Source organism: Vulpes lagopus, chromosome 7 (genome assembly GCF_018345385.1).
Source record: "Vulpes lagopus strain Blue_001 chromosome 7, ASM1834538v1, whole genome shotgun sequence".
Lineage (NCBI taxonomy): Eukaryota > Metazoa > Chordata > Mammalia > Carnivora > Canidae > Vulpes > Vulpes lagopus.
This window is the reverse complement of record NC_054830.1, coordinates 75,850,066-75,871,623: the sequence shown is the minus strand read 5'-3', so window position 1 is coordinate 75,871,623 and position 21,558 is coordinate 75,850,066. Positions and strand designations below refer to the sequence as shown.

Below are 21,558 nucleotides of genomic sequence, written 5' to 3'. Positions count from 1 at the left end.
CACACACAATGGAATATCATTCAGCCACTGAAAAAGAATGAAATCCTGCCATTTGCAACAACATGGATCCAGCTAGAGAGCATAATGCTAAGCGAAGTCAGTCAGAGAAAGACAAATACCATAGGACTTCGCTCATATGTGGAATTTAAGAAACAAAACAAACAAGGAAAGGAGGAAAAAAGACAGAGAGAGAGAGAGACAAGAAAGAGACTCCTAACTATAGAGAACAAACTGATGGTAAGTTACCAGAGGGGAGGTGAGTGAGGGGATGGGTGAAACAGGTGATGGGGATTAAGAGTATACTTATCATCATGAGCATTGAGTAATGTATAGAACCACTGAATCGCTATACTATATGCCTGAAATGAATATGACACTCTATGTTAACTACTCTGGGATTAGGGGATCCCTGGGTGGCTCAGTGGTTTGGCGCCTGCCTTTGGCCCAGAGCGCGATCCTGGAGTCCCGGGATCGAGTCTCGTGTCAGGCTCCCGGCATGGAGCCTGCTTCTCCCTCCTCCTGTGTCTCTGCCTCTCTCTCTCTCTCTCTCTCTATGTCTATCATAAATAAATAATAAATCTTAAAAAAAAAACTACGCTGGGATTAAAATTTAATTTTTAAAAATTCCCATTAAGGCATAACTTACTAAGCTGACACCAGAATAAATAGAAAGCATAAATGGTCCTAAAATTAAGTAAACTGAACCCATAATCCATAGCTGTCTCACAAGGAAAACTCCATTTCTAGAAAGCTTCACTATCAAGTTCTACCAAACATTTAAGCAGCCAATAATGCTGTTTACAAAATCATTCTGGAGAATACAAGAGAATAAACGCTTCCCAACTGATTTTATGAGGTCAGCATAATCTTTCTGCCAAATCAGACAAGGAAATGATGAGAAAAGAAACATGTATGTTATTAGTCTTACTCAAGAACACAGATGCAATATTTGAAAATATTAAACCAAATTTGACATTGTGTACAAAGGATAATACATCACAAGTAAGATTTTAGCCTAGAACTTAAGTTTAATGTTTGAAAATCAATCAATGTAATTTATGATATTAACAGAATAAAAGAGAAAGATTCCACTATAGTAGGCATCTCCCCTCCGCCCACCCCAAAGGATATGTTCTAAAACCTCCAGTGGGTGCCTGAAACTGTGAATAGTACTGAACCCTCTATGTACCATGCTTTTTCCTTTACATACATATCTATGATAAAGTTTAATTTATAAATCAGGCACAGTAAGAGACTAACAGTAACTAATAATAAAATAGAACAATTATAATACACTGTAATAAAAGTTATGCAAATGGGGTCTCTCCCTTTCTCAAAGTATCTTCTTGTCCTGTACTCTCACCCTTCTTGTGGTGATATAAGATGTTAAAATCTCCACATAAAGAGATGAAGTGAAGGGAATGACATAACGTGAAGCTACTACTGACTTTATGACAATTCATCTGCTTGAGAACTCTAGGTGATTATGGGTAATGGAAACCATAGAAAGCCAAACCTCAAATAAGGGGGACTGCTGTACCTCTCAAAATAAGCAGAAAAACATTTGATAAAATTCAAAAACCATTCACACTTAAAAAATTTGGCAAATCAAAAATGAAAGGGAATCTCCTTAATCAGATAAAGGGTATCTAAATAAACAAATACCAAACAGCTTGATAGTAAAACACTGAAAGCTATCCTGCTGATACTAGGAGAGAAACAGACACTTGCTATGGGTTCTGTATAACACTGCACTGGAGTTCGCAGTCAGTGGAATAAGAAAGAGTTTATATGCTGAAAAAGAAGTAAAAATGTTGTTATTCACAGAAAAACCTAAAAGGGAATCTAGTAAAGAATTTCCATTTCCAAGCAGGATGTAGTAGATAGCAGAAATCGACTGGTTCTGCTGTGACAACCAGAAAAAACAGATTTTTTTTTAAATCACATTTTAAAAGATATCAGACCACCATGAAACCAATGAAGACTAAGTGAATTGAAATTTTAGAAAGGAAAAGACCATTCCTAAGTGAGCAAAAATCCCCCATTGGCTATTTTCTTTCCTATACATTTCCTATGTAATTCCTCTTTGAAATTAAATCTGCAATTTGTGCAGATTTAGGGCTGATAACCATGCCTGCATAGACAGAGACAAAGAGAATTCAGTAAAACTTTTCATAGTCCCCTCGGCTGGAATGGGGTATTGTAAGGACCCTGAGACACAAACAGCACGTTCTCCCCAGAGGATATTACTAAAGGCATGGGTGGCACAGGAGCTGGGGGTTGGGCCAGAAAAACTGAGTAATGTCCCTCATCAGACCCTGTGGTGCTCAGGAAGCAATGTCTATGTGCAGAAAGGGCCTGCATTGGCATCAAACACATAACCAAGATATTTGCCAGATTTTGAAGCTGCATAGGCAAGGAAGCATCTAGATGCTGAAAAACACCATGAGTTTTTAAGGGATAACGGAAGGAAGGAAGATATCTATAACATAATACTTGGAATACATAAAAACCATTAACAAAGGATTGCCAGAAAGATAAGTGGGCTAAAGGTATCAGTGGATTTATGAAAGAAACACAGGTAGCCAGTAAACGTAAAAACATGCTCATCTGTAATCAAGCAGTTACAGATTAAAACTACCAGGTAACATTTTGTCCATCCTACTGGCAAAATAATACTTAGAGGCTTTTAAAATTCAGTAATATCAAGCCCTACAAAGGGAAAATATGCCTACTTAGCCCAATTTAGGTTCACATCCAATATTAATAAGGCTAAACTAGCCTAGCTGGGGCCTAGTTTGCCAGCAGAAGGCCAAGGGATTTTTCTAATCTCCAAAGGATTTGGCAGAAAGTTTGTAACACAGACCCATTAAGAAAAGAACCAGTCTAACTGGAAACATCCGTTTTCTATTTGTGGCCTAAGGATCAGTATGAAAATGGACAATAGAGATACTGCTAGAGTAATTAATTTTCTTAAATTAGTGGGTATAATGGGAAAATACTGTGCTGAAAGCAAACATGCATAAATAAATAAGGCTATAGGTGGACTCCAGAGAGTCTTAAATTCTAGGTTAATGGAGTTTGAATTTTAGCTGATATGTGATAAGCAGCCAGCCACTGAAACAGAACGGGGCTTTAAAAATATTTACCTGGCAGTAAATCAGGGAGAATCAAGGAGACTAGTAAGGAAGCTACTGCAACAGTCCTGGCAGAAATAACAAGAGTCTGTTTACAAACTTAAACATTACAACCTTTAGGTTGCCTTAAAATTTTAGTTATGGATAGAAAAAGATTAAATAATACTTGAAGACTATTAGAGGAATAGATACTTGCCTGCTTAATTCTCAACACCATCATGGCAGCAGGTGTGCTGCATAATGAGGTGGCTTTTAATTATTAAGAAGCAAAAACCTTAAAATTACATTGATCAATAATCTCAGACATAAAGGTGACTTTCTACAGGCTTTGGTCAAAAATGATTTTAAGATAATTACAATGTGACATTTTGACAATATAACAAAGAATGATTTAAGGGGTATAATAAATGTTTTTTTTTTTTAATTAACTGGATGGATCAAATGTTAAAATGCATGTCAAAGGAATGAGAAATTTCAGAAGGTTAACAGCTCCCTGATTAGAAAATTAGCATGTATTTTTGCTTCAATGGTCACTTACTTTCCCTTGATGGGTTCTGGCTGCCTACCCGCCTACCTTCCTCACTCTTGCCCAGCAGGGTTCTACGTGGGGAAACTGCCTCCCACTCCAGTCTCGGCAATGTGTCTCCCCACTGTGATTACCCATGGCAGATGATTTCAACAGGAAGGTCTTACTGTTCTTCTGGTCCAGAGAGGAGGGCCACCACTGTTGCCTCTGTACCTTTTTCCATTCCCAAACCATGCCCTCCCCATAATGAGGGTAAAACGACAACAGCAAAACAACAAAATAAAACCAACCCTAAACAGAAAAATTTTAAACAAAGCCTAGAAGCTTACTTAGGACTCAGGCTAAACCTGGACATCCAAGTTCTGTTTTGTGTACATGAATACTTCAGCATATACTTTCTCTTTTTTCTACCTTTTTAATTGAAATATATTTGACATTTTACATTGTATGGTTTAAGGTATACACAACATGTTGATTTGATACATTTATTTATATATTGCAATGACTGTCAGTGTGGTACTAGCTAGCACCTTATCACTTCACATAATTATCGGTTTTTGTGGTGAGAATAAGATCCAGTCTCTCAGCACATTTGTTTTTAATACAAAATTGTTGCCTATAATTATTTTCTTATTTTTAATGCCTCATTTACATATAGCTCTTATAAAAGCTCAATTTCCACTATGGAAGGTTCAGGCTGTACTGGAAGGCACACAGGTAAGACTAACTCTGGTATCTGGGAGTGTGTGCTGCGTAGTTCAAGGACAATTACAAAAGTACTTTCATAAAAATGTTAGCAGGAGTGTGAATGTTCTGCACTTCCCAGCAAGTATCACATGAAGTATCTTGTTGAGTGCCATGCACCCTAGAGCCACTGGAGGTCAGCAGAGATCCTGGTCCCACCTGGGGCAGATTGATGGGACTTCCACATCGAAGGTGGCATGACCACCAGGGAGAGTGATGAATTCAACTTCCAAACTCTCCACACAAGGGGATGAGAAGGTGAGATAAAGGGAGACCATGATCGACAGCTGAAGAAGAGAGGTCAAGTTTTAAGTGTGTGTGTGTGTGTGTGTGTGTGTGTGTGTGTGTACAGAAATTTTGGAAAACAAAGACAATTACAAAGAAGAAAACAAGAACCATTTGTAATCCAACAACCACTGGGGAAAACCACTAGTAACATTTTTCCCCTTCAATGATTTATTTATTTATTTGAGAGACAGCTTGAGTAGGGTGGGTGGGAGGGTGGGCAAAGGGAGCCAGAATCTTCAAGTAGACTCCCCACTGAGCACAGAGGTCAATGCAGGGCTCAATCCCAGGACCCTGAGATCATGACCTGAGTCAAAATCAAGAGTCAGCCACTCAACTGACAACTACCCAGGTACCCCAACATTTTAATTATATCTTGCTGACTTTGAATAAAAGTTGTTTAACAAGCAGTGACATGTTTCAATGGAGAAAAAATGAACTCTGAGGTTAGTCAAACAGTTAAGAGCCAGCATCAATACTTGCAGAATGGGTATCAGCCGCTTGGAAGAAAATCCTAGAAAGAGCAGAATAATGCTCTTTAATCAAGAGCATTACCAACACTCTTAATGGCACAGAAGTCGATATTATGTGGAAAAACACAAAAATCAATTACTCAGAATTGGAAAGTGATGTACAACAGTCAGATTCTGAATGTGAAATTGTTTCAGGATTACTTGAGCAAATTTATTTTCCTTTTGAGATACACACGCTAATGATATGATGAAAAAATCCTCAACTCTAAAATACTTATGATAAAAATTCTGATAAGCATTGTGCTGTAGTTCAATTTTTCTTAGTTTTTTTTTTTCTCAGTTACAGATAAAAGTGTGCCTTATAATCAATGACAAATTAGATTTGATGAAATACTGCAGAAAATACTTAATCATATTGTTGGGAGATGAGAGAACCCATCTGAAATACCTACAAAACTAACCATTCATAAATGCTGGCTACTACTTATTACACCTACCCATCCATCTTTTCAACAACTATAATGGTGCATCTCCTTTGAGCTAGGCACCATTCCAGTGCTGGGGACACAAGGGTAAAAAGACATGGTCCCTGCAATCACAGAGTTTACAATTTATCATTATTGTTGTCATCATTACTATTACGATTACTGCTGCTATTAATTGTTTCCACAGGCTAGAATCTTAAATGAAATTCGTAAGACTCCTAATTCGCAATTTATGTACCAAAAAGATGTACCAGTGTGGATTTCCTAAGTACAGTATAAGAGAAACCCTCCATATGTCAACAATAAATATATCTTCGCCAGAGATGCACAGATTCCTTTTAGGGATCTCCCAGGTGGGAGAAGATGAAAGGGTGACCGTCAGATGTGTGACATGTCTAAAACTGGGCATCCTAGTCCTGAGCAGGTTGAGTGAGGATACCTGCTGTTCCTCTGCCATCACAGGACATAAATGCCCAGCAGGTGGGAGACAGGTGGTTCCACAACATTCTGGCTCTTATTTCTCTGTAATCATCCTGACTTACTTTCCCTTTTTCTCTTCCTCCTACTCTCCTCTTCCCACTTTGTTCCCTACATTAAATGCAATAGAGAATTCAGGGGCTCAGAAAGTGAACTAAATTTTAACAAGCGTTACATTGGGGTTTCCAAATATATACTTAAGCTTAAAACCCTAAGCTTCCTGATGACACTCTAGTGTCAGTCTGAGTTCAAAATTCTCTTTCTATACCCCCCACCCCCCACCGCTTTGGTGGGGAGAGAGGTCAGGGGACAGGGAGAGGAGACCAAAGCTGCTGCGTCTAGTTCATACTCAGATGCAAAAGGGCCAATTGGGTGAAATGCCTGTTATATCTACCTTTACCTTCTTTCTGCTATTGGCCTATTTAGCTGAACCTTTGTCAAAGCAAGTCCTAGGAAAGGCATATAAAGAAGTGAGGTCAAGGTGGGACACAAAGCAATCCATGCCATACTGACAGGTGGAGGAGGGAGAGAGAAGGAAATGCAGGCAGCAAACTGGCCAAGGCTGGTCTGCTGCTGTGCACAGAGACCAGGCTCTCCCCACCAACTAGCAAAGTGGCATAGAGGACAACTCTCAAAGTATTCCCAACACATCCTAAGGAATGAGTACACCTATTTCCTCCCTAAGGGACTACTTTGAAAATACTCACTTGGAATGATTTATGAAAAGTAGTCATTACATGTTAATAGTTATATAATTATGTTGTTTGTTTTTTGACCTTATGGTCTCATCAGATCCTTATTCTTTCCCTTTTTTTTTTTTTAAGATTTATTTTTTTTTTTTTTGAGAGGGAGAGTTCGAGCAGGGGGAGGGGGAGAGGGAGAATCTTGAGCAAACTCCATGCCCAGCGCAGAGCCCGACATGGGGTTCAATCCTATGACCCTGAGGTCATGACCTGAGCCGAAATCAAGAGTCAGACCATTAAGCAACTGATCCAGTTAGACACCCTCATCCTTAATTCTTAAACAGGGCTGGTAAAGAAAAAAAAAAAAAACTAACACAGCATTAGCAGAAATTCCCAAATGCAAGACAATATACAAAATTTATGGCTAAGACAGATTTCACAACTAAATTCAGACATAGGTCATACCTCAATTTCAGCTTGCAACGTACTATGAAGCAATAAAATAGTCATTAAAGTTCTAAAAAATACAAGCAAACCAAGGTTGATTCATACATTTTGCCACATTAATTTCTTCCAAAAACCCATGTTGGGTTTTGTCAAGTCTTTCACAGCATGTATTGATAAGATAAGCTGGTTTTCTTTATTTTACCTACTGATGAGGGTTGATTCTATTTCTTAATATTAACCCATTTTTCTATTATGGGCATAAATGCCACCTGGTAATGGGAGGCTATTCACAAAGGCGTATCTACCTTCCATGACACCTGGAAATAAGGCAGACATGCTTATGCCCAGGAGATAGCAACTCATGAAAGAAGACAGTTTCAAGAACAATAAAATGGCCTCAAGAGCCAGACCTGCTCACAGGAGATTTGCACTGAAAAATTCCCGACAGCCACCAAGAGAACTGGGTCAGTTTCCAGAAGGCATCAAACGGCTCTAAGTAGTATTCAAAATGCCATTAAGTCTATTCAAGAAAATTCTTTTTAAATTCAATGACTCTGCTGAAGGTCATTTATCACGGTAAAAATAAAAAGAAATTACAATTAACAATATCACGCATATCTGTGCAAATTGCAAGCTTCTTCCACAGTTTCTCTCAAGCAACAAGAAGAGCACTCCTTCTTGCTCTTAACCAAAGACAAAGTACAGGCTCGGAGACTTTTCTTTTTAAAGGTTTTATTTACTTGAGAAAGAGCACAAGCATGAGCAGGCGGAGGGGCAGAGGGAGAGGAAGAAGCAGACTCCCCTTTGAGCAGGAAGCCCGATGAGGGGCTGTATCAGAGATTCCATGACTGTGGGATCATGACCTGAGCCAAAGGCAGATGCTTAATGGACTGAGCCACCTAGGAGCCCCAGGATCAGAGACTTTTTTTTTTTTTTAATTTTTTTTTATTATTATTTATTTATGATAGTCACAGAGAGAGAGAGAGAGAGAGAGAGAGAGGCAGAGACATAGGCAGAGGGAGAAGCAGGCTCCATGCACCGGGAGCCCGATGTGGGATTCGATCCTGGGTCTCCAGGATAGCGCCCTGGGCCAAAGGCAGGCGCCGAACCGCTGCGCCACCCAGGGATCCCGATCAGAGACTTTTTATACCAACTTTGTATTTTGAAAAATTCCCAACTTACATAAAATATGAAAAAGTAATATGATGAGCACCTGTACACCCTCACCTAGATTTAACATCTTATCACATCTGATTACCAGATTTCTCTTTCTAGATACACATGCACACACACACACACACACACACACACACACACTGTTTATGACAGGTGCTGACTCAAATTCAGTGATTTTCTTAAGTAACTTGTCCAACTGTATATAATTTTGGTAAGCAGTGGGCTTCTAGTATTAGAACAGAGAATTCTAACTTAGTGGAGTCTGGCCCACACGGTATAGCAATAGTAATACTGCATACATATAGTTTCATTTTTGTTTATTCACTGACCCATTAAAAATCATTTAAACAAGGATGCTTGGGTGGCTCAGCAGTTGAGTATCTGCCTTTGTCTCAGGTCATGATCCCAGGGTCTGAGGATCTAGTCCTGCATAGAGCTCCCTGTGAAGAGCCTGCTTCTCCCTCTATGTCTATGTCTCTGCCTCTCTCTCTGTGTCTCTCATGAATAAATAAATAAAAATCTTTAAAAAAATCATTTAAACAGATTATGATATAATTTGCAACAGGCATTTTTAGTCATTTTTATATAGAAAGGGGGGAACTCCCAGTTTCTATGAGAAATCCAAATTAAGTTACTTCATTTTGACCTTCAAAATACTAGAGTTACCTGGTACAAGCTGTACACTCCTGGGCTCTAGTCAAGCTCCTTGAACTTACTCCAAAATCCTAGTAAATTACTCAGCCCCTCTAGGTCTTTGAGTATCTTCATCTGTAAAATGATCACATACTCCCACAATCTCAAAGTCTTGGGTTCTTCCCATCTCAGAAACTTCACATCTGCTCCTCCTTCTGTTTGAAATACTCTTTTTCCCCTATTTCCCTTAAAAGTCCTACTCTTCCTTCAGGCCTTGTAGCATTGTCTCACAAGGGACTTCTCTATCCCCCAGACAAACTCAGATCTGATTATCCCAGCATCAACACCTCTCTTCGGCAGTTATCACAATGAGCAATTGTGTATTTACTGCTCTTGTCTTTCTGAGTCTACCTGGTTCATTGCTATATATCTAGAAACTATGCATACCACATGACAAAGAGTACACTGTATATAAAACTTTTTGTCGGATGAAAAGTAACACTGGCTCAAGGGGCTGTGGTGAAGATAACTAAAATAATGCATGTAAGAGCATGCCTAAATCCAAGTGAACACTATATACATAGTTTTTTTTCCTGGCAATATGACTAGAAACTTTTTACAGGAACTTTTCCAAGAAATAACACTTACTTTGGATAGAAAGTCTGGGTGATGGATATCAGAAGCAAGACAGACAGATTAAAATATCAGACAGTAGGACAGAGTAGGCTGCCACAGTGCCAGAAGGTAATATAAATATGTGGGCAGGATGGTTATCTTCAGCCCAAAGTCATCTTCTGCCTTTGCTAGAAAGCTTTATATAGGTCCTCTACCTCAGAGAAATTAATCCTAAAGCAACCAGTAGGTCCACTTGCCAAAAAGAATACTGTAAGGATATACAGACCACAAAAAGTAAAACTGTTTTTATTTGCATATAACACAATCATCTACATGGAAAATCCTATTGTATTTATATAAAACCTATTTGAATTAAGTGCCAAGACACAAGATCAATATACAAAAAACAGTTGTATTTCTTGCAATTAGGACTTAAAATGTAAAACTCAATGCCACTTATAACAGCACCAAAAAATAATAAATACTTAGGGGTAAATTTCACAAAGATGTGAGACAAAAATACAAAACAAAACAAAACAAACCCAAAATGAGGATATTTTACAAAATACTTGACCATTACTCCTCAAAACTATCAACTGTCAAGACTTCATGTCTAAATGCACTATCCTGGATCTTGGAACAGAAAAAGGATGTGGGTAGAATCACTGATAAAATCTGAATAAAGTCTTTAGTTTAAAGTCTACAGTTCAGCTAAGAATAATATACAGTGTTAGTTTCTTAGCTGTAACAAATGTATCATGGAAATGTGTCAACATTAGGGTAAACTGAGTAAGGTCTAAAAGGGAACTCTGTATGCAAAGATAATACTTTGCAACTTTTCCCCCTCATTTTGGTTAGAAATCAACAAGCTGATTCTAAAAGTCATACAGAAATCCAAAGCGACTAAAATAGCAAAGCCACTCTGAAAAAAAGATCAAAGTTGGAAGATTTATATACTACTGACTTTAAGGCTTATTATAAAGCTACAGGAATCTAGAAAGTGTGGTACTGGGGTTAACAAAAACAAAGAAGTCATAGACAAATACATCGACACTACAGAATAGACAAATGAGAAATAGATCCATACCTGTATGTTCAGTTGATTTTGAAAAAGATGCAAAGTCAATGAAGAAAGGATAGTCCTTTCAACAAATAATATCAGAACAGCTTGATAATTATGTGCAAAAAAAAAAAATGAACACCAACTCCTACATTGTGCACCACATGTAAAAATTAACTCTAAATGGGTCATAGAGCCAAATGTAAAACTTTATATTATGAAATTTATGAAAGCAAACATACCAGAAAATCTTTGTGATCCTGAGTGAGGCAAAGATTTCTTAGATACAGCATCAAAAGCATAATCCATTTTTAAAATAAGTAAATTGGACTTCATCAAATTCAGAATATAAGGCCTTTAAAGGACACTCTCAAACAGAATTGAAGGTCTCACATTTCCTGATATTAGAAGTTATTGGGGGCAGCCCCGGTGGCGCAGCGGTTTAGCTCCACCTGCAGCCCGGGGAGTGATCGTGAGGACCGGGGATTAAGTCCTACAGCGGGCACCCTGAATGGAGCCTGCTTCTCCCTCTGCCTATGTCTCTGTCTTTCTCTCTCTCTCGCTCTCTCTCTCTCTCTCATGAATAAATAAATAAATCTTTAAAAAAAAAAAAAGAACTTATAAAGGTACCATCATTAAAAAAAAAAAAAGTACAGTCATCAAAAACGTGTGGTCCTGGCATAAAGAAATATATATAGACCAATGGAATAGAGCAGAGAGCCCAGAAACAAAGCCTCACACATGTGGTCAAATGTTTTTTGACAAATAGTACCAAGATCACTTAATGGGGAAAGGAAGGTGTCATCAACACCAGTCTAGGAAAACTGGATGTCCCCATCTAGGACAGTGCTAGGAAAACTGTATGTGCACATGCAAAAGAATGAAATTGGATCCTGACCTTGCACTCTATACAAAAATTAACTCAAAATGATAAAGAAGTAAACATAAAACCTACATTGTAAGCTCTAAGAAGAAAATGTAGAAGAGTTCCAGAACATTGGATCTGCAATTATTTCTTGACTATGACCCCAAAAGCAGAGGCAACAAATGTAAAAACAGATAAATTGGACATCAAAATTTAAAGTTTCTGTGCAGAGGACATAATCAACAAAGTGAAAGGCAACCTACAGAATGGGAGAAAACTGCATATTATATATCTGATAAAGGGTTAATATCCAGAATACAAAGAGAACTCCTATGACTTAACAACAACAAAAAAATCACCTGATTAAAAACAGGGCAAAGGCCTCAGACTATTTCTCTAAAGGTACGCAAAAAGCCAAAAGGCACAGGAAAAGAGGCTCAACGTTATTAATCAGGGAAATGCAAATCAAAACCAGGACGAAGAAGCATTTTACTCCCTTTAGGACAACTATGATCACAAAAACAGGAAATAACAAGTGTTGGCAAGGACACGGAGAAAACTGGAATCCTTGTCCACTGCTGGTGGGAATGCAACATTGGGACAGCTACTGTGGAAAATAGTATGATGGTTCCTCAAAAATTTTTAAATTTAGTTACCATGTGATTCAGCAATTCTACTTCCTTTTTTTAAACCAATTCTACTTCTGAGTATATACCCAAAAGAACTGAAAGCAAAGCCTTGAAGAGGTATTTCATACCATTATTCAAAATAGCCAAGAGGTGGAAATAACCCAAGTGTCCATCAACAGATGAATGGATATACAAAATGTGGTATACACATACAATGGAATATTACTCAGCCTTAAAATGGAAGGAAATTCTCACACATGCTGCAACATGAATGAACCTTGAGAACATTAACATTACGCTAAACGAAATAAGCCAGATAACAAATATTGTTCGATTCCACTTATGTGAGGTATCTAGAGTAGTCAAATTCATAGAAATAAACAGTAAAATGGTAGTTTCTAGAGACTGGAGAGAGGGGGACATGGGGAGTTGTTTAGTAAGTATAGTGTTTCAATTTTATAAGCTCAAGTTCTGGAGACTGGTTGTACAGCAATGTGAATATACATAAAGCCACAAAACTGTAAAATTAAAAATGGTAAAGATGCCAAAATTTATGTTCTGTGGATTTTACTAGAATTAAAGAGAAAGACACTCTTACAAGAGTAGAATGAGGGAAAATATTTGCAAATTACACATTTGAAAAAGAACTTATATTCATAATTTGTAAAGGGCTCTCAAAACCCAGTAAGAAATTATAATTTAACAGACATGTTAAATTAAATAGACTGACCACACCAAGTGTTGGTAAGAATATGGAACAACAATATAGAACAACTGGAATGTGTCTATACTGCTAGTAGAACTATAAAAGAGTACAAATACTTTGGAAAGCAGTTTGGCGATGTATTGAAAAGTTGAATATACACTAACTTATGACTCAGGTATTTCACAGCTAAATATTTGTCCAGAAAATATGAAAGTATATGTACAATGTACCTAAATGTTTATAGCAGTTTTATTTGTAATAGCCCCAAACGGCAAACAACCTGACCGTCTGTCAATAAGGGTATAAAATAAATGTGGTGCAGAGCCATATAATGGAATGCTACTCAGTAATAAAAATGAATGATATGTGCAACATCTCAAAATAACCAGGCTGAGTAAAAAAAAAAAAAAAAAAAACCACCACACACACACACACATATATATATGTGTATATATATGTATGTATACACATATATATATACACACACTAACACAACAGAGGATCCCACTTATATAAAATCCTAGAAAATGCAAACTAATCTCTGGTTAACAAAAAGCAGTTCCTTGGTCCCCTGGGACCAAAGGGGAGAGAAAGGGACCACAAAAGGAAACAAGAACAATTTGGGGAATGACCTATATGCTGGTATCTTGATTGTGGCGATGGCTTCACAGGTGCAGACATGTGTCAAAAATTAAATTTTATAATTTAAACTTGTGCAGTTTATGCTAATTATATCTCAATAAATCTTCTTTTAAAAAGAAACAAATCCTACCAAAGAACAACCTGCCTAACACATTTCTCCCCAGACCACAGGATTCTTAATAAGGTCCTTTCAGTTTAAAACCTCTACATTCAAATGGCACATAAGGAGTGACCCAGGGGGTACTCTTACAATCTCTACAGAGAGAGTGGAAAATGTGAATAAATAATTAATAAGGATTTCATAATGGCACTTTTAAAAAGTGAAGAATTACACAGAAGGGATAAAATACTTAGAATATACAGTGTCTCATGTATAACTTTCATTAGTAAAAAATTAATTTTGTAGATCTCTCTGGTGATCAAAAAGCATGTGAACTATGGCTATTTACTCCTATAAAAAGAGAGCCTGATTAACAGTAGTAATGTTAGATCTATCTAAAAAGTAAGTTAATCTGTTTAAAAATCAGAATAAATGATATTTATGGTTCAACAAGTTACTTTCTCTTCTCAATGACTGTAAGTTTGAGAGCACAATTTCATATTTTAAAGTCCAAATTCAGTGAAAGTTAGGGACTACTATCTGTACTGTAACATGTAATTAAATACACAAAAAAATTGAAAGATTTGAAATGACAGCCTACAACAAAACACCATGTCTGTCAGTAAAAAGTGGGAGGAAAGATTCAGAGCGCAGTGTGAAAATGCAGTCCATGCCTGTACTGACAACCTTTTACTGCTCCCTTCATCCTATCTAGTTATGAATCTCAATAGGCAGAAATGAGGGCTATGGTTGTAGAATACTGAAATGTTTTGCTGTTAGCCAAAAATGTTTATTAACCTAAACAGAAATGAAGCTAATATCTAGTCAGGAGATCTGGATTCTAACTCTGATTTGACTAGATATTAAGCTATCTGACACTGGTTAAGTCACTTTATTTCCATTTCCATTTCTTCTCATTAAAACGAAAGCTAGTGTACACATATGTACTAATTCTAATTATCAGGCTAAGAGCAAAGGGTAGGCGATTTGCAGAAAGCTGGGCTGTATTCAGGCCAACTCGCCAATCACTCAATGCAGGAAGTTTTTAATGAGCAGTCTCTGTCTCCCAGAAACTGTCAGATGCATGAGACTCAAAGATTAATAAGTAGTTTGGTCTCCACTTAAAAGGGAGTATTAAAGATGAAAAGAAAAAAGTTCCTGCCTTTGAAGAACTGACACTGTAACGGGTGAAACCACTAACACACAATGAACAGGAACTACAAAACACAGCGAGTCGGATACCCTGAGCGAGGAAAGTTCACGCGTGATGGACGCACTCGAGAGGAAACACCACCGTAGGCTCACCAGCCCAAGCTGAGTAATCTGTCATGTATTAGCGAGATCTGTCATGTATACAGAAAACCACCCTCCACTGGGACAAGTAAAATCCAGGAGGCCAGACGATAAGTGAGTCTAACCTAAGTATCTCAATAACTGTAATCCACAACTACAGATAACTATACCTCAAGGACAGTCTATGCCAATTTTGGTGGAATTTTTAAAGAACAGAAACACAAAAATTTGACATAGTTTTATCTCCAATGACTACAAATGGTATTTCTGTAGGACTCTAAAACAGATCTATTTTTTCCTAAAACTTTATTTCAATTTTGTCTTGATTTTGGTATTCGCTTTGGCAGAAAACATTGATAGTTATGATTTACTACCTGTATGCTTATTCTACTATACTTTAATTTAAAAAATTTATTACTTTACAGGCAAAATGCAAAGTAGCATTATAAGTACATAAAGATTAACATTTAACCAAAAGTCACTAGAACCTTCCATCTAAAGCAGAAATTTTTTTTAGCGTTAAAAAAGAAAAAAGAGAGGAGAGTGTGTGTGTGTCCGTGTGCGCACGAGTGCACAGAGGAGAGGTGGGATGGGACAATTCCTTCCAGATTTCTTAGTGAGGTACTTACAGTGCTGATCACAATCAACTCTGGCAAACACTACTTGATTTTCATTTGGATATTCTTCCTTAATGACATTTGAAGCTTCCTCAAAAATTGGATGCAACATTTGGCTGAAACGACACCTATACACAAAGAAGGATACCAATTAAACTGAGAAGCGGAAGCAGTAAAATCTTATTTCAGTTATCATCCATTGATATGTTGTATATGTACAATAAAGAGCTTCTGAGACAATTGCATAGTTGATGTAGTCATGGCACTGGATGTCATTCACTGAAGATGAAGACAGTTTTGAATTCAAAGACTACTCCAATTCAAAGACTGTACAAGTGAAAGATTTTGGTTTTTTGTACCTTAAGAAAATGGCCAATATTATAAAGCACACAGCTAAGGATCTCTCACAGAGACCAAGAAACAAGTCTGAAATAAGCCCTCTACGATGGATCCACTTGGACTTGCAACTCCTAAGACTTGGGCATTTATAAAAGAAATTGGCTTTCTCTAAATAATGAACATATTTTTAGACTACTATACAGAATCTTTAAGATGGTAAGTTTATTGCAAATACTAGTCTGATTCACTTGACTAGGTCAGCCAAATCTCACAGCAAGTTAGCATACTAAGTAAGTTGCATGACAAGAATATATAGTATATAATATAATATGCCCCATCAAAATTTACCCCTGGTTAAAATAGGCTTTCGTATCTATAAATGTATTAAATATATTAAGTTCAGGAGCAAAAACATTAAATTCCTAAACAAGACTTTCTATTCACATTTCCTTTGTTGTTTCTGATTGTTTGTTTATATTTTTACAAAGGAGCGCAAGCCCTAACGGTATTCTAGAAACTTGATACTTCTAATTTTTTTTTTTTAATTCTGATTGTCTCTTAAGCAGGCCAACTACCTCAGAACTATGCTGTAGGTCATTAAAAGGGACCTGATAAGAAAGAGAAGAAGAATCAGAATCAGCACACAGCCAGCTGGGTTAGAATAGTCATTCTTATATGAAAAAGGTACTGAGTATTTGCTAACAAACAAAACATAACTATAATTGCTCCTACTGCTTCCAGAGGCCTTTTCCACCAAGAAATTTACTTCAATGAAGCCTGTGAACTCTTTTATCCACAGGTGATTAGGTCATACATATTAACTATAATGCAACAAAAGTCTGATAAAGCCTATGAAAGGTTATAAACTCTATGCTTCCTCCCTATTTCTTTTTTGTAGATAACTTCCTCTAGCCACTCACCTGACTTCCTAAGGAGATGTCCTAGAACATATCAAGGAGACACAATCTGTATCTTCAATCTCTTGCTCTCAAGTGGCTCATTCCTCTTTTATCATTCTTAAATCTCTCCCATCTGGGATAGGTGGGTGGGGTCTGTGGACATCAGGGACCGTGTCTTATTTGACTATGTATTCTAATTAGCATTTCAATATATGTCTGTTAAATGATTAAACTGATAGAATGGAGAAACAGGAAAGGCTAGGTCCACAAGTTTTTAGTTTCTTTTTTTCCTTTTTTGAGAGAGAGAAAGAGAGAGAGAGAAAGAGAAAGGGGGAGAGACAATCCTAAGCAGGTAAGCAGGTTCCATGCCCAGTGCAGAGCCTGACATGGGGCTCAACCTCATGACCCAGAGATCATGACCTGAGCCGAAACCAAGAGTCAGACAACTTAACCAACTGAGTCGCCCAGGCACCCCAAGTCTGTAGGTTTTTAAAGTTTCCTGAAAATAGGGTGCTGGAGGCCAGGGGAGGCAAAGGATAGGAACTGAGGAATGGTTTCTTGAAGAATTAGGATATGGCCTAGTAAAGAATTAGTGGACAGGCTCTGGGCTTAAGGGCAAGGTAAAGACATTACATAAGAGGCACCTTCTTTCTGGATTGTCCAGTTTGCTGCCCAGTAAGCATTTAAGCACAGGTTCATGTTTAAAACAGGATCAATTTTAATACCAGAAGGTGAATGGGAAATATGAAATAAAAGCTCAACCACAATATTATCATACTTTCATACACATGTATCCACACATATGGAAAGTTATATTTATAAAAGTAAGATAACAAAAGCAATAAATTCAAAGGAAGGATCATCTGAATCCAATCTCCAATCTAGTGCTTGAATCTACCCTTTACAAATCAACCAAATGGGTAACAGTCTTTGGAGGGACAACTGGGAGTATTTACTAGTATACTTACTAGTATGACCTAGTAGGGTGGAAAAAAATAAGCTTTGGAGTTAGACATACCTGAGCTTAAATCCCAGTTCCACCACTTACTAGCCGTATGACCTTTCTGAGCCACAATTTCCTCAACCTAAAATGGAAATTATAATACCTACCTGCAGGGTAGTTCTGAGCATTAAAAACAATGTACATAAAGAGCCTGGTACATAAAAGTATTATTAAGTACCTACTATGGTTCATCACTCTCCAAGCCATACCAGTATTTTTGGGCAGCTCTATTAGAGAATTTTCCCTTAAGCTGTGCCACATTCATAACTTCCAGACACAACTCAGAATCTAGCCTTTGAGGCCACAAAGTATAAACCTATGTCTTATGGTCAATTACCTAAGATTTTTTTCAGTTGAATAAAAGAGTACTAATTCACAAACAACTCAAGGTGTTCTTTGGATAATGTTTTCCCAAATAACTACAATTAGTCCACATATCCAATTTAGCTTTTGTGACAAGCTCAGTGGCATGTTCTATTTCTCTTTCTTACAACATACAAAATTCCCTCAATCAAGAGAATTGCGTTCTAGTTTTAACTCTGCCACAACTGTCAGGTAACCTTGGGAAGCCACTTTACTCCTCTGGGTCTCAGTTTAATTTTTAAAGTGGATTGGACTAGATAATCTTAAACCCAATTTTGTGGCTACTGTTACATGTGGACAATCCCAATGTACCTTGGAAAATGCTACCTTGGTTATACATTTTAGAAATGGCATTTTCTCTGTGTATCTTCAACATTTTACTGATATTACTTAAATATCTATACTATACATCATTCATTCAGTATATATCTAATATGTACTTATCTGCCAAGTACTATGCAGAATACCTGGAGATTAATGCTGAAAAAAGATAGATATGGTAACTTTTCATAAAGCTAAGGCTGTAGTAGGTAACAACAAACTACAGCATACAAGCGTTATGATGCGCTAAGTGCATCATAGTGTCATGGGAAGATAGAAAAAAGAGTTGGAATAGGGTGAGAATATTGATGTAGGAGGGTGACTTAGAGAAAACAGCATCTAATCTAAGACTTGAAAGATGGTTAAGACTTAACTATATAAATAAATGGGTGAGAGAAGAGTGACCCAACCAAGCAGAGAAAGTATCATGACTAAAGGCCCAGTGATGAAAGAGTAGAGAATATCGCAGAAACCGAAAGACTTTCAGTACAACTAGAACATAATGTGGGAGTGGAGAGAGGCAAGACATACGGATGTAGAGGCATGGTAACTTTAGGTCTGAAGTCACTGGGGGCTTTCTAGACCAAGGTAAGGGACTTCAGACCTAAAGTTAATGGAACACCATTTAAGGGTTTTAAGGGAGATATAACCCTATTCAGTATGCACTTTAGGTAGACCACTCTGGCTTACTTTATAGAGAACAGAATGAGACACATAAGACATGAGGCACAGAAAATTAATTAGGAGACTGTCACAGGAATCTAGGTAAATTGGACTGTGGCCTAAACTAAGGAGGTAACAACTACCAGGCAATAAGCCTCAAAGGGTCAAATAAGATACAGATTATCAGGGAATAAGGATTATGTGAGAGTTTCAAAACTTCTCTCCAGCTCAAGTTCCCTTCTACCTATCACCATGTCACATTCCTTAACATCTACTACATGTTACGCAGTGGTTTTAGATGCCAGGAATGTTCAGTAAGACATTTTATCTGCTCTCAATGTTGGTCTGCACAAGTATAAAAGATAAAATAATGTAGTAAGAATAAGAAAGTGGTATCCGGTACTATATGACACAAAAGACAAGAATCTGATTCAGACAGGGGAAGGAGTAAAGGCTTCCTAGAAGTAATAGATGATACATGTTTAAAAAGTATCAATATTATTTTTCCTTCTAAACTTGCCACACCCACATCCTCACCTCCAAACACTGCCCTACTTCCTCAGTCAGGAAAAATACAGAACTGCAATATGTACTCCTGTGGGGCGGGGCGGGGGGGTGGGGGGCTTAGATTTGAGTTTTTGTTACCACTTTTAAGATGTGGAATAGTAGAATCAGATACATTTTCCCCTTAAAACACAAATAATCATGAAATTAAGCTGCTCCCTTTGTGACTGAACCTTAATTGATTTCGTATATGAAATATTGTCTCACATAAGAAAAAAAGGCTTTCCCCTTCCCCCTTTCTAGCAAAGAAAAATTCACACATAGCAAGATAAAAGAAAAAAACTAAATGATGCAACTTCATTCTCCCTACTCCAAGAAACAAAAACAAAAATAAGACTCTTACTTACCAGTCAGCATAAAAATTTACTAAAGCAACATCAGCATTATCTGAAATTGAAAAACAAAACCAAACAATCTAAGTTAATTGTGTCCACATAACTGGTATAATCAAAGATATGGTTTTCATCATGGTCTTTTTCCCATTTATGTAAAGGCCCACTAAAAACACACAATAACAATTAAGTTACCTCTCATTCAGAAACCCATATACAGAGTCATGGACAGGTAATATAATTTGTGTGAATCCCTGATCCTTTTCTCTATATCCTCCATTTTTATACCTTCATTGAATGAATGAATATAAAACAAAAGGGGAATCAAATCCCGATCAGGAAAGTAAACTATTAAATAGCCTATTCTCATTAAAAAATATTAAATAGGGGATCCCTGGGTGGCGCAGCTGTTTGGCGCCTGCCTTTGGCCCAGGGCGCGATCCTGGAGACCCGGGATCGAATCCCACGTCGGGCTCCCGGTGCATGGAGCCTGCTTCTCCCTCTGCCTGTGTCTCTGCACCCCCCTTCTCTCTCTCTGTGTGTGTGACTATCATAAATAAATAAAAATTAAAAAAAAATATTAAATAGCCTACTTTCATTAAAATTGAAGTGAAATGATCTTGATTTTATCTTTTTTTTTTTTTTTTTTTAAGAGAGAGCTTGAGTATGAGTGGGGATGGGGGTGCAGAGGGAGTGGGAGAGAAAGAATCTTAAGCAGGCCCCAAAGCAGGGCTCGGACCCACAATCCCGAGTTGAAATCAAGACTCAGATGCTAAAATGACTGAGCAACCCAGGCAACCCTTAATAACCCATTTTTTGATCTCCTATATATAAGAGTAACTGAGAACTGGCTGTGCAAGAACATTCTATTTCACAAAAAAGACCTTTGTAATTAAGCTATTTCTAAAGTTCAGATGTCTCTCCTAGTTGCAACAAGTAAATTACAACTAATAATGTTGCATAACATGCACATTTTCTGGTTCTTATCCATTAAAGAGCTCTTCTTTGTTATAAAAATAAAGTATCACTTACATATGAGGATGTGAAGTCAAGAGAAAGATACCTTTGTTTCTTTTGCCTAAACTTCATAAACTCAAGTACTTATAAAAATAAAGCATAGAGATATTCTAGAATTTGAAAAATGAAAGGAGAATGATTTGTGAGTTTCAATTCCCTTCTTCTTTTTTTACCCTCAAAGCACTTTTTATACACTTACTTCTTCAATCTGAAGCAGTGGTTCACCAACTGTACTCTCTGGACCAGAAGCAGGAGCAGCAGGTAGAAATTTACAGAAATGCAAATTCTCAGCTGGGGTCTACTGTTTCTGTTAGAAACTTGGAACCAGACTTAGCAGTATGGATATTAATAAGTCCTCCAGGTGACTCATGCATGCTAAAGGTTATATAGAACAATTGCTCTAAAGAGATCCCATAATGTGGGACAGACTTTTTAGCATTTAAAACCAGTTCCAAGAACACAAA

At 37.3% G+C, this 21,558-nt stretch overlaps 1 protein-coding gene across 2 annotated transcripts in view; it reads right to left on the bottom strand.

Moving 5' to 3' along the window:
* The window catches only part of ERP44 (endoplasmic reticulum protein 44), a 92,948-nt gene that overhangs the window by 35,421 nt on the left and 35,969 nt on the right, over positions 1-21,558 (bottom strand). For both annotated transcript variants that reach the window (XM_041761130.1, XM_041761131.1), the window contains 2 exons: positions 20,093-20,132; positions 15,606-15,721 (listed from right to left, as the gene is read on the bottom strand). In XM_041761130.1, the coding sequence (XP_041617064.1) occupies positions 15,606-15,721; positions 20,093-20,132 (156 nt within the window). The remainder of the gene's footprint in view (positions 1-15,605; positions 15,722-20,092; positions 20,133-21,558) is intronic.